We start from the raw sequence: 25,684 nt of genomic DNA on the forward strand, positions 1-25,684 counted from the left end.
GAAGTTACCAGTGTAATCTCTAAATTGTCAGTTCAAATAGCCTTTTATCAGTTTTCATAATTTTTAACCTCTTTATGACCTTTTGCCATAGTTGATCATTTTCTTTGCAATAATAATAGCTAATATTTATTTAGTGCCTTCTTTGTACCAGACACACTTTACAGTTATTATTTCATTTGATCCTCACAATGACCCTGGAAGGAAGATCCAACCCCATTTTAAAGATGAAGAAAGTGAGGCAAGCAAATGATTTGCCCCTTCCTTTTTTTGTTAACTCTTTTTCTAAAATTTAAAACCTCATCTTTAAGAGAAACTTTTCCTGATCATCCTTCACTTCCTTGAGTAGATGATTATCTCCAATTTATCCTGCAAATATCTTGTTTTTACATTGTTATTGCATGATTAGCGAGTGAACTCCTTGAGAGCAGAGATTGACTTTTTCCCTTTTTTTTGTATCCTTATTGCTCAGCATAGTGTCTGTTTGGCACATTGACTAACTGATCAAATAGATTGAACACAAGCATGTTAAAGAAATTTATTTTTAAAACATGTCAATGTTGCACCAAGTAGTTTTTATTTAAGAAAATTGATGTTTTTTTCAATAAAAATGTTATTTATCTTACCATATAAAGATTTACATGGCAAGATAAATAACATTTTTATTGAAAAAACATCAATTTTCTTAAAGTTTTATCAATTTTGGTTTCTAATATATTAAATGTCGAAAGGTTATCTTCATAAACAAACACTTTTGTGAGGAGGGGGTCCTGAGACCAAAAATTTTGAAAATCAATGTATATAGATCATCCTTTTTGTTTTTGTTTGTTTTGTTTTGTTTTGGAATGAAAGTGTTTATTTTTAACAATTACATGTAAAGATATTTTTCAGCATTCATTTTATAAGATTTTGAGTTCCATATTTTTCTCCCTCTCTTCCTTCCTCCCCAAGACAATAAGCAATCTGACATGGGTTATACATGTGCAGTTATGGAAACATTTCCACATTCGTCATATTGCAAAAGAAGAAACAGACCAACAGGGAAACCCAACAAAAAAAGTGAAAATAATATGCTTCAATCTGCATTCAGACTCCATAGTTCTTTTTCTTTCTGTGGGTAGCATTTTCTATCATAAATCTTGGAATTGTCTTGGATCATTGTTTTACTGAGAAGAGCTAAATCAATCATAGTTGATTGTAGCACAGTTTGTTACTCTTACTGTATACAATAGTCTGGTGGTTCTGCTCGTTTCACACAGCTTCAATTCATGTAAGTCTCAGTTTTTCTGGAATCTTCCTGCTCAATATTTTATTTTGCACAATAGTATTCTTTATATTCATAAACCAGAACTTATTCAGCCATTACCCTGTTGATGGGTATTTTCATCAATATCCAATTCTTTGCTACCACAAAAAGCTTCTATAAATTTTTTTGTTAAACTATCCTTAATACATAAGAAACATTGTAAGGGGTGTGTGTGTGTGTGTATGCACAAAAGATAAGTTTCTTGTTTTGCTCTTAGGGAGTCTTATTGTTGACCTAGAAAGTGTGCTGCTTAAATAATTAGATTAGCCTTATTTTGTAATTAGAAGTCAGGTAAAATGAAACTATTTATCCTTTCAGATTTCTTCTTGCTGAGATGAAAACATCAATTATATTAGAGAAACTTTAAAGCAAGTTTTGAAATATATAAAAATATTCTCTTTGTGGAATTGAATTGTAATTGATCATCCATTTATAAATGCAGCCTGTTATAGATTAAATGAAAGAAGATGACTCATTGTGAATACATTTTACAATAGTTGAAGCTAAAGATTATTGAATATTATTTTTTAGAGATTGTATTATAGTTGATACTTTTAGGGAAAGTGCCCATAGACATAATAAACTAAAAAGATATGTACATTACAGCAAGTCATTAATACTTCACTTTAAAATAGATTAAATATCAACACTCTCATTCTGTTATTAAAAAGTCAATAATCTTAAGCTTTACTAGTCCTTTTTTTGTTAAATGCCAGAATCTTGATAAATAATATTTGGCTATGAAGTACAGAGGAGTTGAAAGAAAATTAAGTTAGCAAAATCCTCTAACTCTCATAATTAATAGCTGTTTCTCTAACTTATTCTTCTTGTCCTCTCTGCAACTTTTATACTGTTGCTCAATCTATTCTCTTCACTTCCTTATCCTGGTCTTCCTTCTACCCTTCTGAGAATTCCTTCTCATTCTGTATTGCTGGATCTTCATCCAGGTCATGCCTGCTGATGCCTTTACCTGAAACTTCTATTCTGCTTCTTCTACAATAGTTTGCTTGATGATCATACCAGCCCTCATGGATTCAATAATTGACTTTATGTTGATGGTTTTAATCAGCTTCTCTTTCCCTAACCTCTAGACTCACGTCTCCAACTGTTGAGGTTGGGAAAGGGGAGACCCCAAAAGTTTGGGGTTCCAGACTAGTGTTGCAAGGTGTCTCAAAAGAATTTGCAGGCTTGAACCCATCTCCTAATCAAAGAGCAGAGTTTTATTGCAATAGTAACACCATTACAAAGCAGAGTAAATTGTAAGGGAATTCACCAGCAGAGAAACAGAAGCCAAGAGATAGATTCATCTACCTTTGAATTATAGCTATGCTAATTTTATGGCTTGTAGATAAAAAGGAGTGGCCTCTGGAATTTGGTTCTCTTGACCAGATTATTATTGACAAGATTACCCATCAGCAGTGAATTGAGGAGTGGTCTCCTGAATCAAGCAGATTAGGTGTGGGAGTTTCCTAAGATCAGTAGCTCTCTGAGTAAGGAGTGGTCAGAATCTGACAGATTGAGTGAGGGAGTTTCCAAAGCTAGAAGATTTAGGACTACTGATTTATTTTTAGAACAGAAGCTCCCCAAGGTTAAGGGATCCCAAAACTACCGCTATATTTCCCTAGAAGCTATACCATATTATTTTCCCCCCTCAAGCAATTTGTACCTAAATTCATTTGGGACAAAGGGATGGAGGTCTCATCTTCTGGACCTTCTTCATGCTGATAAGGGGCAGAGAGCTATCCTTGCCCAGTGAGGGTACAGAACAAGGAGTGGGGAGGCAAGATGGTAGCGGCAGCATTCAGAATGGTGCTGGGTGTCAGAATCAGTTAGCCAGTGGTATTCAGGGTGAACAGATAGTTGGAAGTTCATAACTTGGAGTCTGGAGGAAATAAATCTCACAAGTAGTTTAAAAATTCAAGAACCAAATATGAGCAAAAAGAATCATTAGAAGTGGAGTTAGTAGGGACAATAACCAGGAACCCCACCCAGACGAAGGTTGGGGTGGGGGGGTGGAATGGAGATGAGCTATCATGAAGCTGTTGAATTCCCTTTTGATATGGGGGGGGGGGGAGAAGAGGAAGCTCATTTTCTGTCTTGCTCTGGCACTCTGGTCTCCCCTTCTCCTTCGCCTCATAAGATAATAGGGATTGAAGGGAAACTTGAGAACTGTTTGGAAACTTCCCCTTTGCCCTGCCAGTTTGTTGACCTGTTACTTAAACACTCCTTTCCTATTATTCCCTCCAGTCCTCTCCCTTGTTGGATCATGATTAAATGGGGAAGTTGAGGACCCAGTTTTCCCTTCTTAGACTTCCAACTGAATTTTTTGTGCTTTTCCAAAGTCCTCCCAGGTTCCCTCTGAAATGGGGGAGGAAGGAAACTCCTCTGTCTGAACCAAGGAATCCCTGGGTGAGCCACTCATGTTGCCCCCGCCTTAGTGGCTTAATCCCTATACTATCCCCACTCAGATCCCAGGGGACACTATGGTTTTCCACTCTAGATCTTAAAGATGCTTTCCTTTGTATACCATTGAATAAAGACTCACAATTTCTTTTTGTCCCTGAAGGGGCAAATCCAGGGGAACATAACTCCTCCCATCAATTCACCTGGACAGTATGGGTTAGATGATATCTGCAGCCCCACCCCAGAGACTTCTCTGACTGTAGCCATACTAACCCTTCCATCCCCTTTTCTCTCCCATGTAGGGCTATGAAGTTTCTTTGTTTAAAGGCCCAGTCTTATCAGTTTAAGATAGCAAAAGCTATAAACTATATCTCTTGTCTGGCCTTAGCTTCATATAATGAAAGGTGGGGCCAAATTTGGTGTCTTTGGGGTGGTCCTCCTGCCCTAGAGCAAGAGGCTGCCACAGCCCTTCTAAGTTCTAAGCTCACCCTAGGTGCTCCATTGTAGGTTCTTACTCCCACCAGATTCAGAGCATTTTTGCCCTCACAGAGTTTTAGAATGGGGAAAAGAATGAAAGTGAACATCTAAACAGACTCCAGATATGCTTTTCATATTTTGCATGCTCATGGGGTTATATGCAAAGAAAAGGCACTTTTTCCAAGAGAAAGTTCTATTAATATGCAAAGGGAAACAGGCTTGCTGATTTAGTTGCCCATGCTCCTACCTCTGACCATGGCACCTTTAACTTCCCAGCTCAGAAAAAAGGGTATGCATCTTTTCTCCTTCTGGGTGGTTTCAAATGCCCTCAGGCCAGCTTCTAATCCCAGCCCAGCTCTTTCTGAGTGACTCTGCAAAGAGTGACTGTGGTCCAGCCTTCACTCTTCAGATAACTCAAAAGGTGGCCAAGGCACATAAGAGAGTTTTGCTCCAAGTATTTTCTCTCCAGCTCTCTTGGTGTCACTCTGTGGGCCCCTGCCAATGGGAAGATAATTTCTTAGTCTTTAATCAGGCTAGGGACCTCCATGGGCAATAGGGTCATTCAGGATTGTTGGGTGTGCCCTCAGCACAACTGTCTGTTAGATATTGTGAACTGTATGTCCTGTACATATCTTAAATGCAACATGTCCCAAAATGACCTCTTCTCTTTCCCCAAAACTCTTCTGAACCTCTTCCAAATTTCTGCATTACTGTTGAGGCTGCCACCATACTCCCAGCTTTTAACCTGGATGACACCTTCAACTTCTGACTCTCTCTTACATCACTCTATATCCAAACAGTTGTTAAGTCTTGCCACTGCCACCTTCATCACTTTTCTCTTATAAGCCACTTTCTCTCTTTTATTCTACCACTTCCTGGGTGCAGGACACCTGGATAATTGCAATTGCTTTCTTGTTGAGCTTCCTACCACATAGAGATTAATGTGGTTACAGTTTATTCTCCACTTAGCTGTCAAAATTATGTTCTTAAAGTGCAGTCTAACCATGTTATGTTTCTATTTAAATAAACTCTAGTGGCTTCCTATTATATGATCCCTGAAATCAAATAAAAAATCCCCAGTTTTGCATTCAAAGCCCTTCATAACCTGACCCTCTTCTACCTTTTCAGCCTTCTCATACCTATGTTCCTTACATAAGACATTCCATCTCCTGACTGGGCATTTTCACTGACTATCATCTATGCTTTCCGTATGGAATTTTTTCAGTTTACCCTGTATACATCTTGTTTGTACATAGTTATTTGTATGTTACTGCTTTTATTAGAATGTACCCTTCTTAAGGGCTGGAATTGTTTTTTGCCTTTATTTGTATCCCTCAGATTTTACACATGCCTGGCATATGTAGTAGATAGATACTAAATTGACTTTTTGACTTAACTGATTGGTACTTCGTTCCATCTGTGATTTAATTAATGAGTAAAATCTTTCCAATGCAAATCAGAACCCTTATTTGGGTTCTTATCAATATGATAAATCTACTATACTCTTTGTAGGCTTCTTTTATTCCTTGACTTTCTTGAGATTTATATTTTCTTGGGCTTCTCATTATTTGACCAATTTTTATATGCTCATACATGGTCCTTGAAATAATATATTTTATGTTTCAATGGCATAAAAGTATTCTTTGCTTTTTTACCCTCTTCAGGTCTCCATTATGTTTAATCCTATCTCTGATCCAAAAATATTTTTCCCAGAAAACTTCTTTATGGTTAATAACATTAGTAGTACCATTGATGTAGATAATGGGTAGTGATTAGATTTCTAAACAACAATCAAACTATGTTTTAATTTGAAATTTAAATGGTTTTAAAAACTGTACTTTTAAAGGTCTTAAAAGAACCTAGTACCTTGTAGTTGAGATGTTTCCCCAAGAATCACTATTCAAGATAAGGTTTTTTAATGTATATTTTTATTTTTAAGATAGCTTGTTCTTACATCACCCATATTCCCTTTCTTCGCCCAGGAAACAATTCCTTAAAAGAAAGAATAAAAAGAGGAGAAGAGAAAACTGTAAAACTAATCTAATCTATGTATTTAAATTAGATACTATTATTTCACAGCATTCAGTTTTGATTTTTTTTTTGTTCTTGTTGATTTTTCTATTTACCTTGTTGTCATTCTGTGTATATTTTTAAATTTATTTTATTTTATTAACAAAAACAGAATAAGAAAAAAGAAAAACAGAAAAGGAATGCAAAACAAAATAAAACTGAAGAGAACATTGTCATGTGCCCAGCACAGTATCAGGGAGGATTCAAAATATATAACAGCAAATTACCAGTTCAAGAAAGTACATATAATTAGTAAAGAAAAATTATATTCATGAATGTTTATCTTTATTGTTCTTTTTATTTTCTGCTGTGCACATGTTGAGGTCAGGAACCAAATGTTGAGGTGTAGACCACATGTTGAGGTCTACATTTGGGGTACCTAAATGAAATTAGGGTTTAGTTAAGGTCTAGTGGCAGGTTTAGGGTACAGGGAGTCAAACAGTTCCCCTGCAACCCCTTGGATTCGGCATAAGGATATGGCGGTATATGAGGTCTAGTAGCGGCGCGGAATTCCCAGTAAAAGCATTTATTGGCCCGGAGAGCTAGATTAATAAAAGAGGTTTATTACTGAGTTTAGAAGTAGGAGATAGGTGAAGGTAGAGATAAGGAGGGCACTGGACAGAGGGTCCAGTGGACAGAGGGTCTTCACATGGCTGCCATGTTTGGAATCTCTGCAAAGAGGGGTTCCCATTGTGGCCCTTTTAAGTCTGAGACTTAGCTCGAGGGGCTTTGGGGTGTAGCCCCAAAGTTGGCTCAGATCCAGGTGGGGCTGAGACAGTCCGGATCTTCTATGGAATTCAAAGGGACCAGGATTTGTGAGTCAAAGGGTAATTTACATTAGCTAGGGGGGTTGGGAATCAAAGATTGGAATCTTTCCCACATCACACCTTTTTTACTTTATCTTTTTCCTCCTTTTTGTCTCCCCCATCCCCCAAGCAAGCAATAGTTAAGATATATTTATTTATACATATGTAGACATATACATACACACACATATTGTCCCTCCACATACACACACAGACATATATTTTTGCTATCTCTGTTGACCTTTTGCTTTAATTCTGCTCCTTAACTTGCCTTGCTATTATTTAACTTCCCTCCCTCCCTTATCTATCTTCCCTTTGCTTTCCGGTCTGCCCATCCCTCCTCCCTCTTCCCTTATTTCTTTATAGATTTTGGATGGTGCTATTCCCTTGGGTGGTATACATGTAGTGTTGCTTATTTAACCCAATCCCAATGTGAGTAGGTTTTCAGAACTATAAGTCTTCCTCCCTCCTCTAGTACCTCTGTGTTCATTCTTATAACTTATTGAAAAACAAATCAGTTATATCCATTGGGGCTTCTCTCCCTTAATCTTTTTACTTCCCTCTTCTCTTCTTTAACTGCTACAATGCATCTAAAGGGACCCAAGTTGTTCATGTTTGTTCCTCCCCGTCTGTTGAGCTGACTAGAAGATTAGCTAGCTGCTTTACTGCTGCTAAGACTCTTTCTAACTCCTCTTCACAACAAATCCCTTGTTCTTTTGTACCTCTTCCTTTATCATCAGGCTTCCCATTCCCTTACTTTGTTTAGAAATCAGTGTAATAATTTCTAAGATTAAGCAAAAGGTATAATCTATGGCTATCCCCTCCTCCCTTCACCCCCAGAACTTTCCTGATTTAAAGGAAAAAAACAGTATACTCTTAATAAGGATTTGCAGAAAATATATAATTCTTAAATCATGTTATCTAATAGGATTTGGAGTTAGATTGTTAACAGAGTACTGTATACTTGATTAAAAATTCAATTTAAAAAATTATTACATATTCACTATATGCAAAGGTACTGGCATACTAGGAATACATGGTTTTAAAATTACAGTATTTGCTTTAAAGAAGTTAGTAGGGAGAAAATGAGTTATAACACAAATTGGAACTTGATAAGTACTTAGACCAGAGAGGCACATGACTGGAAGGGTAGTCACTTTATGTCTGGTAGATCAAGGAAGTTCTGCAGGAAGTGGTGTCATGAGCTGGAAAATTGCAGCAGTTGTAGATATGAGAATAATTTGTTGAAAGGAGACTAGCACATAGCAGGAAATAAGAAAGGGTAAAATTAGATAATAGGAAAGGCTTTTACAGTTGTTGACTACATTCAGAAAATAGTGGTGAATCAGGTTGAATCTTGTAAAGAACTTTTCATGTAAAGCTGAGAATTTGTCTTGTAGTATCACTAGCAGCTGCCAAGAAACTTCCCCCTGGTGGATAATCTAAAATTCAGACCATCCTAGAATAGAAAGCATCTCCTCAAGGAGCTTCTCCGAATAGGTTGCCTCAAATGCTCCATTTACCTCGAAATAAGCCTGGGGCTACTGAGTGAGCTTTTACCGACAGTGGAAGGCTGTGAGGAGCCTTTTATCTTAAGTAAAGTGACCTGTGGATTGTATATTTAAGTCCTAGAACATCTTATTGAATCTGAATGCAATACATTTTGAGTCTCCTCTTGAGACATTTTGACAAAACTCATAGGACTAGCAGCAAGATCTTGAGGTTCAGAGGGAGCCAATCCTTGGTCTGCAAGCAACTGTGTAAGCAGCAACTTGGGATCAGCTCAGAAAATTCCATAGTCTTTTGCTTAATATTATGTTTGTAATTTGGTGGACACCTATCGACTGTGTTGTTGGTATTGCCCTTGAACCCAGAAATGAGTGTTACTAGAAGAGCCTGACCTCATGCTTTAATGAAATTGGGAGCCTGCCTAACAGTACAGGGATTCCTATTTGTTGGGGTTGACATTTTTGGTCCCATCAGGAAGCACAGCTTTTAGGAATGTATTATGTCTAGTGATGGTGACTACCTAATTTAGGAGCCAAGGTATGGACAGATTGTAGTAGTTGAAACACAAATTTAAACACAGTATAGCTAGCAATAGCTGATAAAAGAATTTTCCCTCTTGAGTAGATGATCATGGGCACAGAATAATGGGAGGATGGAAAGAACCTTAATTTTATTTCAGGCTGCCTTGACTTATTTTCTCCCTTCCTCTTTCCTCCCTTCCCCAGCCCCAGCTGTTGAACTCATTTTGCAGACAATTGAAGGCCATAGGTACTACACTCATTAATTTTGCTCTGTTGCAATTGTTTCATGATATGAAGATTTAGTGTATAATTCCATAGGGAAAGCATAGAGGACAGTCAGTGAAAATGCCCTGTCAGGAGATGGAATGTCTTATGTAAGGAACATAGGGAGGTATGGAGGATTTTAAGGTTTGCAAAGTGTTTTTCATGCATTATTTTACTGCCAGATGTGTGCATTTGAAAAATTAATTGGTAGTAGGGCAAAAAACAAATTGGAAAGGTGAGGAGATTAGAGAGAAGAAACCCACTTTGAAGATTTTTCTCTTTCCTTTCTTTCTCCCTCTCTCCCTCTTTCCCTTCTTTCCTTCCTTTTTGGAGGCAATTGGGTCTAAGAGATTTGTCCAGGTTCCATAGCTAATAAGCATCTGAGGTTGGATTTGAACTTAAGTCCTTCTGACACCAGGGCTGGTGCTATCTTTTTGTTGTTGTTGTTTTTTAAGTCCAAAAATTTGAGGACAAAAAGTTACTACACATAGTGTTTTTTCTTCCTCTTTTCACATTGTAGTATATTATTTCAGCTATTTTATGTCAGCTTTTGTGGGTTTGCATGAGAACCTAACTATTAGTAACATTTCTGTGGGTAAATAGATTTCCAAATTAGAAATGTCTACTTTTAAATTAACTTTAACACTACTTGTGTTTAAAATGGGATCTGGATATAAGGATTTACAGAAAATATATAATTCTTAAATCTTGTTATCTAATAGGATTTGGAGTTAGACTGGTAACAGAGTACTGTGTACTTGATTAAAAATTCAGTTTTAAAAAATTATTACATATTCACTATATGCAAGGTACTTGTATACTAGGAATACATGGTTTTTAAATTACAGTATTTGCTTTAAAGAAGCTAGTAGGGGGAAGTTTTTCCTGTGTTCCTTAAAAGGACAGTATTTCTAGTGCCCAGATGTTAAATTCTTTCCATTACCCTAATAGAGAAATAGATCTTAGAACAACATATTGTTGACTATATCATCAATTAGTGCATAAAGCAAGGAAATGGATGCTCACCAAACATGTTTGCCACCGTCTTGGAGGTTGTTGCAAAGTCCTAATGAAAGAGAATTCCATACAGGAGTGTTTGTCTCCCAAATATTCCTGTTTATAGATAACATTGTACAAAATATAACAAATCCTAGAATATTATGCAGCCTTTTAAATGAAATTCAAAACAGTTTGGCTTTACTAGAGTACAAGGAAGAAACAACTAGATGAAAAGGCAAAAGAACAAATTACTTATAATAAGTAATTTTGGTTCCAAAAACAGAATGAAATGCAATGTTTGTATTATTTCCCCCTTTAGATTGTAAGCTCCTATGTATCCTAGTATTTTTTTTAATTAATTGTATTCCCAATGTTTTAGTACATTGCCTGGAACATATGGCAGGTGAAAAATGAAGGAAGAATTGAGGGAATTAGTCCTACAGGTGATAAATTGTGGGAATTGAGTGAGACACAACCACTTGCTTTCCTAATTCCCTCAAGTACCTCATAGACAGACACTTAATAAATGTTTATGATTAGAGCCTTACTTAGCTTTTTCCTGCCAAAAAGGAAGAAACCACAGGTCAGTTGCATATGCTGTAAAATAAATTTGATTTAAAGGTCAGTTTTACTTAACTGTTTATCCTTTTTTCAGAGGACAGAGGGAGGATAGGAAGAGGAAATCAGTATATCAGAAAATGATTATAATAAATTTAGGGTAAGAGGAACTTTCATATTTAAGTTGTGACTGGGATTTACTGCTTCTATGTCTGTACCTTTGGGGAACAAGTTGTGACGGGGATTTACTGCTTCTGTGACTGTTCCTTTTGGGAACAGGTTGTTCATTGGAGAAATTGTTTTGCATCCAGAGATTTTGTTTTCCTTTCATTAAAACTGTCTTTAAAAAATACAAATTGCATTTACATCTTTTATTTTTATATTGCCTTTATTTTTTTTTCTCCCTTCTTTTCCTCAAGACTGTCCCTTACAATGAGGAATAAAAAAAAAAAAAGGGAAAAAATTAGATCTTTAGAACTAACCAACATATTAACTATGCCTGACAATATATGCATTAATGTATTATTCTACATCCATAGTTCCCTTCCTCTGCAAAACAGGGAAAGAGATAAATTTTTTGTACTCTTCTCCTGGGCCAGACTTTAATTATGTTAATTGGTCAACCATTCTTTCATGAAGGAAACCCTTAAAAGCAAAATAAAAAAGTAGAAAAGAATGCCTGTCTTTCTGTCTTTAATTTGCATTTAAATGGACAACCTGTTGAGCTGGTTGCTCTTCTCTAGATTAACAGCTAGCCCCAGCATTAGATAAGATTATGAGAGTGGGACAGATTGTATTTGGGGAATCTTGTCATTTTCAACAGCCCCGAATCTTCTCACCTAAACCAAAGACCATCTTTATGATATTTTTCGTCTGGTAGTTCCATTTGGCTTTAAAAGATCAAAATTTGAGATCACCCAAAGAGCCATGTAGAGATGTATAGTGGATGTAAATAGAGTGCAGCATAATATCAGTAATGACTTGATTGCAAGGAACAGAATGAAAAATATCAAAGTCGTGAATTATTGGGACAAAAAAGTTGTTGTAGCCTTGTAGCTTTGAAGAAGGTAAGATGATATTTAAGAAATCAAACATTCTAATGATATTAAGACAGTGATATTAAACTCCAATAAAAATAGGTCCTTTCCTATATAGGCTACATATAGACTTGGAAAATTATACGTTAACATCATCTTTGTTGTATTTTAATTTTATGTATTTTGTTAAACATTTTCTAGTTACATTTTAGTTTGATACTGGCTTGGGGAGTTTTGAAGAAAGCAAGTTTTACACTTTTGGTGTAAGAAGGCTAGAAGATTCCAGCAAAGTGGATAATTTACAAAAGAAGACAGGGATAGACTACTTTTGGAGGATTTATCCACATCAGTGAGATCAGACAATTAGTGAAATACTGAAATATAAATATTTGTCATTCTTCAACATTCATGTTTATATCTACAGATAAATCTTAGCCAAATAGCACTGATTATGTTACTTATATTCAAATACCTTCATTAATACCCTGTGGCCTGTGGAATAAAATTTATAGTGTCTTAAGAGTTGAAGTATAGTATAGAGTCTAAGTCCCTTAGAGTTAGGGACCATCAACTCAGAACAAGTATACTCTGGAGGTTACCCATTAATTATTCATCTAGTCTTTTTTTGAAGAAATCTAGTAAGAAGAAACTTAACTCACAAGGTAGTAACATTTTGGGATATTACAGAACTTCATCCTTTCATTCCATTTCATTTCATTCATTTCTCCAGCATCACTATCCAACTATTTACATAGAAGTGTGTTGGGTTTGGTTTTGTGTTTTTTGGAGGGACAATATGTCAACTTGAGTATGTGTTTATGTGTCTGCGTTTGAGGGAGAGATAGAAAGATAAGACGCATTTCAACCAATTAACAAGCACATTAAGTGCTTAATATGTGCCAGACAGTATGCTAAGCTCTGGGGATACAAAGAAAATAAAAAATATGATCTTTACCCTCTGGAACTCACAACAACACTAAGCAGGAAGTAAACATGCAAACAACTGTTTACACATGAAGTTTAAGTGAAAGGTAATTCTAGAGAAAAGGCATTAATAGTGAATAGAATTGGTAAAAGCCTCTTTCATTTGAAGGCTTGAAGGAAACTAGAGAAGCTTTCCAAGAAGGGGAGAGTTAGCCATTGACAGAGTACACAGAGTCGGGAAATGGAATATCATAGGAGAATAGCAAAGAAGGCAAGTTGTTACTGTATCATTGAGCACTCTGAGGAGGGTAAAGTCTTCTTAAGACTGAAAAGGTAGGAAGCAGCCAGGTTATGAAGTGCTGTAAAAATATTTGGATCTTCTGTTTGATCCTGGTAATATGGAGCTGCTGGAGTTTATTGAGTCTCAGTATATGACATAGTCAACTCTTTACATTAGAAAGATCACTTTGGGGAGATGGAGTGTAGAGTAGAGAGATACTTGAGTCAAGAAGACCAACAGAAGGCTATTTTTTAAGTTTTTAAATGTCAGGTGATAAAGTCTACACCAGTGTGGTAGCCATGAGAGAGAACGGAAGGGAATATAGATGAGAAATGTTGTGAAAGTAGAATGACAAAATGGTAAAATGGCAGTAGATTAGATATGTGAACTCAGTATGTAAGGAGTCAAGGTTACAAGCCTGAGTCAATGAGACAATGGTGGTGACCTTAACAGGACCTCAGAAGTTGGAAAGAGGAAATCATTTAGGGGGCAATAATAATAGCTGACCAATCTAACCATCTCCATTTTTCTTTATTTTGACATTTGAACCCATGGGCCTCAGTCTCTGTAGAGATACCAGTACAATTTCAAACATTACTGTGAGAGAGAAAAAGTAAGAAAGCCCTTGTTAAGCCCTAGTAATATAAACCAGAAAGTTAACAATTTCCCTACTTTGGGGCCGCTGAGATCAACATAGAATTTTCTTTGGGAAAATTGATGATGATCACTCTGGCTATTATTAGTACTCTTCCCCATTTTTGCATGTGTCTTCCTCCAAATTAAATACAGATTCATATAGCATTGACTTTCACAGTGGGAGTTACTCCAAAAAAGAGTGAAAAATGGGGAGAGGGGTGTGGGAAGGAAGGGAAGGCTGAATTAAGTAAACCTTATCATTTTATTTCCATGACTGATGAAAACAAATAGAATTTAGAGCCTGTTTATGAAAATAATAAAAATTGACTTTAAAAATGTTGATGAGGCTTACATGATATTAATTATAACCCTTTAATTAAAATTTAAAAATTAATACCCTTTAAAAGGAGTGGGAAAGGTGAATTCAAACTTTGATGTTAAAAAAAAGAACTGAAAAAAAAAAAAGTCTATAATCAAAGAGGTGGCCAAAAAGGCTTTAAGTAGTACATTATTCCATGTTTAGGATGTACTGATGGTAAATCTTAATCTGTACTGATAAATATACCAATCTGTTGTATGGAGTAAGTGTATCTTTTCAACTCTTGAACATCATGTATAAAACAAATAGTAATTTATAAGTTTTTCTTTTTTTATGATCTTTTTTTTTTTTTTTTTTTTTTATCATTCCAGTATAGTGATACTTTGGAGCTTTCCAGCTGCAAATCCTCTGATTCTATCGATCTTTGACTGAATAACATATGTCTTAGTGAAATACTTAAGAGATAAGGATAATTTTTGTTGTCATACTATATCATCAAATTAAAATGCTTTAATATGTTCTTTAATCATGACAAATGACTAAAATATATAAATTAGAGGCAAATTAAACGCAGACCAGTCATTTGTCTTTGCATAATTGAGTATAATAAAATGATTAGAAAAATTATTCAAATAATATACTTGTAACTATTTTTGTGATTATAATTGGTCTTCACCGTATGAAAAACATATGTGGTCTGCTTATTGTCATTTATTTGATCCAGAATATGCAACTTGAAGTAAAATAATGTTATATAAAGATATTTAATTCCACAGTAATAGAGCTGAGCAGAAAAATGTAGAGTTTCTGTTAAATAGTCTTGAAGCAAAAGCTAGTATGTCAGACTAAGGAACCTAACATTTTAGGAAGATTTGTTTATTATTGTATTGTTATATAATGTTTGGTATCCATGCATGTGAAGACCACTTTTTTTATAGGCTACTGTTATTTGGAACTACAGAAGGGTCTTTCTACCTAGTTTTGCTCTCTTTTTTGAATCATTTCTTCAAATTAAACTGGAAGAGGATCTTTGGTTCCTTAGTTAAAGCAAGAACATTTAATTCACCAAAACCTAATTAGAGTAGCCCAGAGAAAGTTAAGTTGAATGCTGGCCAGGGGCATTGTAATGTTGTATTAGTTATAGTATCCCCCCCCAAAATTAATTTTATGACATTGAGAAATTACTAAGGTAGCCCTAATAGACCTTATGTTCTGCATCTATGCTCTCTAGGACAGATTCCAGATTTTAGAAAAAAAATATCAGTGAAGGAGGAGTGTTGCTGAAGAATAAAATTACAAAAGGAAGGGTGATACTGCTAGAGAGTATCAGGGACAGTCAAGTGAATTCTAATACCAGATGTATTTTGAAATCCTTCTATGTCCATGTCCATATCCAGTGGATAATATAATAAAATAATAAAACTTTTTTTTAATTTACAAAATAACCTTTAGAACCAAATTTCCCCTTTGCCTTTCTTTATCCAAAATCAATCAAAATGAATTTTTTTCTGTAGTATTTTCCTTATTTTCATAAAATTTTCTGATAGGATTTTGGCATTTAACTAGAAGGATTTAAAAGATTATCTAGGTCAAAACCTTTATATATAAGGAAAATTTACATAGGAGGAAATTTTTATGCCACATTTTATTGATTTAAGTTTTTGTTTTTGTTTTTGCTAACTATGATTATCCTTCCTTTCTAACACTTGAAAAAACTCCTGGTTTAAAAATATATACTTTAGACTTTTGTTGTTTTGTACTAAGGCTAAAAAAAAATTATGGAAGTCTTAAATTTGAAGACTATTGATTTCCTGTGCTCTATCCATTTTAGATGAATTCATGTTACTTACGTCAGTTGGTATTCTTGTTTTGCTACTGTGCGGCCTTTATTTTTCATCTATTTGGGCTTACGTCTTTGATTCATATCATTTGCCAGTGTGATGTCCAAGTGTGGGTGTTCAGTTATAGAGACATGATTAACCTAAAATGCTTCAGTGAATCCCAAGCACTGTTTCCTACCAGGATAACAAAGCAAGAATGAATCATCATTGTTCTACTATAAATAGCAGTGTGCATGACCTGCAGCAACCATATACATTAATATCATAAATACTGCCACTTTCTAACCAGAATGCAAAAATAATGGGAAAATACCCTTGTCTAGAAAGAGATAAGCTGGTCAAATTTTTCATGTTTCAAAGTTTTCGATCAATAAGCAATTCAGTTTAAGCTAAAAAACTATGATGAGGCTAAATTCACTCTATTAAGTTATTCTACATAATAAGTTTTATTTATTATTTAAGTTTATTATTAAGTTTATAAGTTTATTTATTATTTAAACTATATTATAAACTTTTATTGTGGAGACATCTAAATTGTTAAGAAATATGATTATAGGGTTTTTCTAATCTATTCTAATAAAGGGAAAGGAGGAAACATAAAAAACTGAAATTCACAGACTATCCCAAATTCATTTTTGCTACTAATTTTAGTTTTAAGTATTCCTCCATCAAAGATATTAAGAATGAAGAGGAAGAAAAAAGAAAATAGAGAAGGGCTTTTTGACTCAAAACACTATGATCTTATACATGGAAAGGGATCAGAGGAAATTTCTAAAACAAAAATATTTTACCATTTCTCCATATATTTGTGTTTCCCTGATCCCTCTTTTTCCTTCCTTGATTCAGTCCACCATGAGTTGCCATAAACTAAAACAATTGACAGATCTCATATGTAGGCCTTGCAAGTAGCTTTACTTGACAGTTCCTGTAATAATCCATGAGAAATATGAGCAATGCAGCGTTCCTTCTTAAATTTGATTAAAAATTACTTGTCTGTTGTAGAGATATTTCTCATAACAAATTTCTCATTCTCATCAAATGAGAAATTTGTTATGTTTGCTTAAAAAAATTTTTTGTACTTACTATGGAAAACTGAACCACAAAAAGTGGTTCTACACAAAAAAAGAGTATACATTATTAATATAAGATATACTAAATGTAGCATGCCACCTTAAATATTTGTTCAGAGTGTCTTGTGTTGTATATATTTATTAATCAGTTAATTTGAAACAATATTTAAGATTACAAAATAGCTCATTGAAAAGTAGTTTTTATCTTTTTATTTTAATTTCAGGATTTATTAAAACAAAAATACCAAGTGAATAGTACAGGTTTTTAAGTGAAAAGTGTGCTAATCAAAGGAAACTGAATGTTTTAGAAGACAACTGCTGAAATAATGCCATAGTACAGTGATCAAAAAGAAAAGAAACTTTCTTTTTCAAATACCAATTATTCATTTGATTTAATTTTACAAACTTTTGAATTTACAAATAATGCTTTATTTAAGGAACAATTTCACCAAAGCAAACTACAATGTACTGCCCTAAGAAATTACTTTTCTGTGGCCTGTTGTGAACAGGAAGGCTTGCGTTTTTCTCTCTTTCACAATAGGTCACGTGATAGCATCATGTGACTCGGTCAAAGGAGCTTTTCCTCCTACTGCTTTGCAAAAAACAAAACCATCCTCCAATTAAAGCAGATAACGTGTACAACGTTTTCTTGCTGGATTCTCTTGTCCTCTGCCGCTACTGTAAAAGCAAAATGAGTGGTAAGATTTGCTGACTTGTTTTTGAGAACATTCTTTTTTTATTTTAAAACATAGAAAGCACTGTCTTAATCTAACAGCATTCGGTGTTCTTGAATATGTGCCAAATATAGCAGTAAAAATGTGAATTGCTGCCATGTGGTTAAAATTGCTATAATTATATATAGTTCGAAGGCTTTCACATTCCACAGAATACTCTCTTTCCAGTACTTGCCTTTGTATTGTATGTGGATATTCTGAGGGTTTTTATTTTTTTGGGTTTTTGGTTTTTTTTGGTGGGGTTATTTTACATGTAACAGGACAATCTGATTCAGATTATTTTGGAGGCCATTATGAAAACCTGCTTTAAATGGAACTTTATCAGCCCACTGCACCTTAGGCATTTAAACCATTTTGTCTAACATTCTTAAGTTTAAAGTTAGAAAAGCAAAGAGGTTAGCTTTTTAAAAAATAATGCTTAATGAAATACACATTAATTTAATCTTTTTGTGATGCTTTCAAGGTATTTTGTGGTATTTTAAGTGTCAGATTCAATTGAAAATTGTATTTGCTATATGGTAGGGTGCTGTTTCCAAGTAGAATTTTAAATAAGCTTTCCAAAATAACTGCCAGGTGTATGATTTCAAGTCATTTCTCTTCTAAGCAAATAAGTTAAGAAGCTATTAACTAAAATTCATATTTCTAATTTTTTTTTAAGACAGGTGTGTTCCATTCGCAGTTTCTGTGTTTTGATTTAAGACAAAATTTGAATTTTCTCAGTGTGGGACAGGGTTAAATTTTGTTTTGCACTTTTAATTTCTACTTGAGTCAGAAAATTACAATGGCTAACATTTACATAGTGCTTTTTAGCTTGTAACAAGATATATGTGTGTATCATTATTTAAACAAAGGCACTTGCCAGAAAAAAATTAAATGTCCTTTTTCTTTACACACAGAACTGCCGTCACTAAGTAATTTTAAAAGTTTATATGAAGGTTTTTAATATGTCATAGTAAATATATTATTACAGATTAATATTTTAAACATCACCTATTGTGATATTGAAGTCAGAGAATCTAAGTAAAACTTTTGTTTTTAGATTTGAAGTATTTATTTGAAGTAATGGGATATGGTTATACTATATGGAGAGGTTAATAGCATATGATTTTAAAAATTATTTAATGTTATAACTAAACAAGTTACTTGAATTAAATGTGAATTTTGAACTGATTTTTGTGGCCCCATAGGGGATCCAAAATGAGATCATTCTCATTTTGAAACAACTATTTTTAAGTTATACCAATTGATGATTCAATGCATGCTTATGAATACATTTCATTAGTAGCAAAATGTATTGTCAGACATTATTTACAAAATGCCTTTTTTTTTTTGAAGATTTATTGAAGTTTTAATCATATTTAAATAGAAACAATCAAGTCTAATATAGGAGTGGCATTGTCTTGATTTCTATTTAAGAGTTATTAAATGATAAATTGTGTTTTCCTGGGACAAATACAAATATAGTCAGATGACTTAGGTTCCAAGACTCGGGTCTTCTAACATTTGCCAGCTATGTGATTATAGACAAAATCACTTTACTTTTCTATAAAATTTGGGTTATATTACCTTGACTACCTACTTCACTATGTGGTTGTCAAAAAAGCATTGTGTGAACCTTAAAATAGTTGTATAAGATGACTGAGCTTTTTGAAGTGAGATGAAAAATTCAACAAAGAATAATTTTGATCTGGACTTAGGAAGCAATCACCTTTTCTGATTTGTTAGTAAAGAAAGTAAAAGTAATTGAGTGCCCTTATTATGTGGGTTGCCAGCAGTGTTGTCCTATCCATTTAAAGGAATAAGTTCATGAAAATAAAAACAAGTTAAAAATTGACATTTTTAAAGGCAAAAAATCTAATACTCTGAGCAATAACTATGTTATATTTAGTGAAACTAAGGCCACAATATTTTCATCTTCCAAACCACTCTATGTGGTATTTTGTTATTGTTGAGTCATTTCAGTCATGTCAGACTCTGTGAATCCATTTAGGATTTTCTTGACAAAAACACTGGAGTAGTTGTGCTATTTACTTCTCCAGTGAGAAAACTGAGGCAAACAAGATTAAGTGACTTGCCCAGGGTCACACAGCTGATAAGTGTCTGAGATTGAATTTGAACTTGGCTCCTCCTGACTCCGGGACCAGTGTTCTATCTACTTCAACCACCTAGCTGCCTCAAATGTGGTATAATTTGTAGCAATCATCTTCTCTGTCTTCTTGAACATTTCTTATCCTTAAGATAGAGCCACAGAGAGAATCTGGCTTGTCCTTGTCTCCAAAGGTAGCCTTTATCTGCATTCTTAAAAGTGTGTTTGGGAGTAGTACTGTTGAGTTGGGGTCAAGGCCTAAATAATGACTAATAACCTGATCAGGCTTAGCTGGAAAGTATGTGGCACTCCTAATACCTCATGCTTTCAATACTCTCTTACTTCCCATCCCCCAATAATGCTTTTACTGTTCCCCCTGTCATTGCTGCTCTACCAGCTTAAGAACACGATGGCATCAATATAGGAACTGATGATTAAGCAATTGTTAGTAACAGGAACATTTCCATAGCACATGTTCAAAACAAACTTCTGTGTAGATTAATTTTCATTGGGGTGCCAAGCTCACTTTATTTTTTCATCATTTTATCTCTCTCCTCTCTTTCACTCATACTTTTTTAAAAGCCCATTTGCCTGTGGGTAATATCTCATTAACTTCTCTCTCCCTTGCAATCTTAATTTCTTTTCCTACCACTGCTAGATGAAAACTGCTCCTCCCCATTGATGTCTAGCTTGTTGACCTGTCTTCCTTACACTTCATTCTGTTTTTTCTTTCAGTGTTTCTGCATAAGCTGTCTATTATACCTAAAATGTTCTTTCTTCTCATCTCTGCCTCTTAGAATCCCTAATTCCATTCAGGGCTTAGATCAGAAGCCACATTCCACATAAGATCTTACCTAATCCCTACTATTTCTTAACACACTCCCATCCAGTTTTTAATAACTAGATCTATATATAGATAATTCCTCATAATGGAGTATAAACTCTCAAGGGGATGAGCTTTTCCTTTTTGTCTATATCCTCAGTATTTAGCACAGTGCCTAATACTTATTAGACTCTTGTAATGTTTTTTTAAATGAATGTAATATGTTGAGAGAAATTTTTTTAGTGTAACCTCTTGAGAATTATGGTATGATGTTTGAAGTTAGAGGAGCCTTGATATCCTATAGGTACCTCAGTAAAGCTCTAATAACCAGAGAGAGCAAGAATAGCATTTCAGAGGTAAAGTACCTCTCATGTCTTACTTATTCCTAGCAAAGTCAGGAACATTTGGCCAAAGCCTGTCAGGCTCACAAAAAGGGACAGTAAATTCCAGCTTTAACCTTATACTAGGAGGTCTCTGGCTAAAACCCTGAGTTTGAACTATCAGGAAACTTTACCAAAACCCAATGATTCCCACAGATGGCAAAGCCAAGACTTTTCTACCACAATCAAATTATCAAATAGGGCCTGCCCATGCCATCTAGCACTATAGAAGGAAACAGAGTCTGACCTAAACCTCAAATGAGAATTTTATGCTAAATAAATGAATAAACAGAAGAAAAACTAAATACAGTGAAGAAATACCTCGAACTCAGAGCAGCCTAGTAGATAGTACTAGAAATAATGAGTAGTTCCATAAAAAGTGTAAAGTAGATTCTTAATTAGATAGAAATTATATATGGGCTATGAGAGTATCTGGGGGGAAAAAAACAAAATATACAAAACATAATGTTAAAGGAAATGATAGCTAAGGAATAAAGAATTGACAAGAAAAAAATAACACTTAGAACAAATAGTGAGACACTTTACTCAAGAAATGAACTCCCTGAAAATTAGAATGGGTCATATATAAAACAATGAGTTCTAAAGAAAATAACAATAAAATTAAAAGATTGGCGAAGTGGAAGTGGGAGAGAATAGAAGAAAGTGTGAGGTATCTAACATTAAGAATGAGTGCTTTTGATACAGTATTTAAGAGGAGCAAAAAATGATGCTTTACAATAAAGAATAACCTATCTGGCCAAGCTGAGAATAATTATGTAGGGAGAAATAGACCTTAAATGAAATGGAGGACTTCAAAATTTCCTGCTGAAAGGGCCAGAAATAAATAGAAACTGAAATGTAAACACTAAATTCAAAAGAATCATAGAAAGATAAACATATTTGACAAATTCGAAAAAGATTATATCATGATGTAACAGTAATTTTGGTATAGAAATATATTACAATTAATAAAGTAATAGAAAGAGAAAGATTAAGAGATAGTACAGGATAGATGAAAGAGTGGTCATAAACAAAACTCTAATATCAGAAAATACAGTATGAATGTAGATTTTGTTTTTTAATAACAGCTTTTTATTTTCCAAAATAATGCAAACTAATTTTTTCCCACATCCCCTTGAACATTTATCATTATCTTTCTTTTCCTGTCATCTTAGTCAATCTGAGAGGTGGTCCCTCATTGTCTTAATTTTCATTTCTCTAATCAATAGTGATTTAGAACATTTTTTCATATGACTAGAAATGGCTTTAGTTTCTTCATCTGAAAATTATCTGTTCATATCCTTTGGCCATTTATCAATTGGAAAATGTATTGTATTCTCACAAATTTGAGTCGGTTCTCTCTATATTTTAGAAATGAGGACTTTATCAGAACCCTTGGGTATAAAAAATATTTCCCAGTTTTCAGCTTCCCTTCTAATCTTGGCTGCATTGGGTTTGTTTGTACAAAAACTTTTTAATTTAATATAATCAAAATTATCCATTTTGCATTTCATAATGTTCTCTAGTTCTTTGGCCATAAATTCCTTCCTTCTACAGAACTGTTGTTCTCCTAATTTGTTTATAGTATCACCTTTTATGTCTAAATCATGAATCCATTTCAACTTTATCTTGGTTTTGGATGTTGGTGTTGGTAAATCCTAGTTTCTGCTATTTTCCAATTTTTCCAGCTATTTTTGTCAAATAGTGAGTGCTTATCCCAGAAGTTGAAGTCTTTGGATTTATAAATACTAGATTTCTATAGTCATTATAATTATTCAAAGCTCAAATACAATAGAATATTATGATAGCCCAACTAAGTGTTATGCAAATTTATTCACAGCATTTGATCATACACATGCATGCCCGCATGTACACATGCGAAAAAAAATCACAAATAAATGAATTAAATACTAAACACAATATTATAGGTATGTAATGAACTTAAATTTCTACCTAATGTTTAGTTTATAACAAAGATAAGCAGTGTTTAAAAAAAATTTGGAGGAAAGAAAATAGATTTTAAAGAAAAAGTTATATATTTGGACATGAGTCTAAAAATTGCTCAATGATAAGCATTTGTACTACAATGCAAAATAATTTTGGCAAGCTTTTATTTTTTAACTATGAGATATGATTGAAATATTTTGAATAATTGAAATACAGGCAGCTAATATACTTAATTTACTAAAAGTGAGGTTAAAGTTTCCAATACAAAGTTCTCTGTATAAATAAAAGAAGCCATAGGTTATATAATTACCAACTCTAATAATAAACAAAATGCAAATAAGATAGATTTATTTAAGGATGCATCGATTTGTCAGAATGATCATTCCACATGGTTAATTTTATTTATCATTTGAAAAGTAAAAACACTTATTGAAGCCTATAATAGGAATTCAAAACATTGATCAGATGATAAAAAGAAGGGGAAAAATAAAAGAAATATTTTCTTTTAGTTGTAATAGTTGGAAATAATGATCCACTAAGGTCACTTGATTTGACAGATGCTGAAACTATTTAAAAAAACATTAAAAAAAGCAACTTATACTTCACATATTCATTTGAATATCATCAATTAGTATCTATTAAAATCTACATCCATAGCAAGCCTACAGTAATTATAAGGATTTTGCTGAACTTAAATGTCAATGAAAGTCTTTTATGAAATATAAAATATGATGATGTTGATCATGCCAACCACATTGGTGATGATGATGCTGTTGATGATTTCTGAACTCCCAGGAAAAACCTAATAAAAGCATAAAGTCAGCATTACTTTTAGTGTTTTTTCCTAGGAGTTCAGAAATCATCGACAGCAGCATCACCACCATGTACTGACTTTGTTAAGAACGAGAAGGGCAGCCCATAATACTACTATTTATTTGGAGAAGCTCCTTCTTAGGTATATATGAACACTTGTTCAGATATATTATTTTTTCAGATATAAACCTCATTCATCCAGAATTCCAAAAGTGAATAGACCCTTGAATTTGACAATGAGGAATATCTGCTTACAGATTGAGGTTAATGTTGTACACATTAATAAGACTTTGATGGATATGATTCTGTAAATGTGGATGTAAATAGTAATTGCTTCTCTTTTGGCCAGAAACCTTCTGGATTTCTCCTCCCATGTTGATGTTTTTTAACTAGGTTAAAAAAAAAAAAACAGGCTATTTTTTGCCTCATTTCTTATCTAGTCTTCCCCCTGTCCAAGCAATTGAGGATAAATGACTTGCCCATTTCACACAGCTAGGTTGTAGTGTTTGTGGCTGGATTTGAACTCAAGTCATCCTGACTTCAAGACCATGGTCTATTCAGTGCACCATCTAGCTGCACCCTCCTCCCCCTTTTAAATTTATTTTCTTTGAAAAAACAATAAGAAAAACAGAAAAATGCAAAACAGAATAAAGGAAAACAAATGAGAACATTGACATGTGCCCAGCAGAACATGAGGATTCAAAATATATAACAACAAATTTCCAAATCAAGAAAGTATATATGTGAGTAAAAGAAATTATATTCATGAATGTCTATTTTTTTCTTCCTGGTAAATTATTCTTTTGTTCTCTGCTATATACTTTATTTGCTTTATCTTTTTTTCTTTCTTTCATTCCCTTCAACTATCCTCCAAGCAAGCTACAATTAAGAAAATGTATTTATATATACATATGTAGATATATGTATATATATACAATCTCATACACACACAAACACACACACCCCCACACACACCCCACATACATGTTTTTCCTATTCCTGCTGCTGCTTTCATTAAATTCTGCTCTATAATTTGCCTTACTATTACTTAACCTCCCCCCATCTAGGGATTCTTCCCTGCCATTCTTCCCTCCTCCCCTCCCCCCCCTTATTTCTTTATAGATTTTGGAGGGTGCTATATCCTTCATGGCATATATATAGTATTGCCTATTGAACCCATAACCCATGTGAGTAGGTTTTCAAAATTATGAGCCCTCCTCCCCCCTCTAATGCCTTTGTGTCTATTCTTTCTCTGCACCTCATTTGTATATGATTACTATTTTTACCTTTACTCTGACAGTCTTCCTTTTGAGCTACCCTATTGTTGATGTGAATCTTAAACAAAGTATACATTTCCTATATTAAAAAAAAAGGCAATTTGTCTATATTTAAACAATTTGTCCATGTTAAGAGATAAATTGTCTCTTCATGTTGGCTCTTATATGTTAAATTTTCTGTTAAGCTGGGGTTTGGTTGATAGAAAGTCCTAAAAATCTGCATGTTCATTAAATTATATATAATTTTGCAGGATATGATATTTTTGGCTATAGGCCGAGTTCTTTTGCTTGTGGTTCCAGGACCTGTGGTCTTTTATTATAGCTGCTGATAAGTCTTATACAGTTGTAATTATAGCTCTAGCATATTTGAATTGCTTATTTCTTGTTTGTTGCAAAATTTTCTCTTTGATTTGGGGGGTTTTGAAATTTGGCTATTAAATGTACCTGTGTATTTTCCAGAAAGAATCTTTTTGAGGTGGTGATTGGTGAATTTTTTTTCTATTTCCTCTTTCCCCTCATTCTCTTAGTCCAGAACAATTTTCTTGGATTATTTTCTGTATCATTGTGGCAAAGTTCTCTTTTTGGTCACAACTTTCTGGCAGTCCAA

General features: G+C 33.9%; 1 protein-coding gene across 8 annotated transcripts in view; it reads left to right on the forward strand.

The window, feature by feature from the left end:
- Positions 1-25,684, forward strand: part of FNDC3A (fibronectin type III domain containing 3A) — a 176,373-nt gene that overhangs the window by 77,911 nt on the left and 72,778 nt on the right. The window contains exon 1 of one of the 8 annotated variants that reach the window (XM_012545280.3): positions 17,053-17,715. The exons of the other annotated variants lie outside the window; for them this stretch is intronic. Coding sequence (XP_012400734.1) covers positions 17,709-17,715 — 7 coding nt within the window. The 5' untranslated portion in view covers positions 17,053-17,708. Of the gene's footprint in view, positions 1-17,052; positions 17,716-25,684 lie in introns of those variants that run through there. 8 annotated transcript variants of the gene reach the window in all.

This window comes from Sarcophilus harrisii, chromosome 3, assembly GCF_902635505.1.
Source record: "Sarcophilus harrisii chromosome 3, mSarHar1.11, whole genome shotgun sequence".
Classification (NCBI taxonomy): Eukaryota; Metazoa; Chordata; class Mammalia; order Dasyuromorphia; family Dasyuridae; genus Sarcophilus; species Sarcophilus harrisii.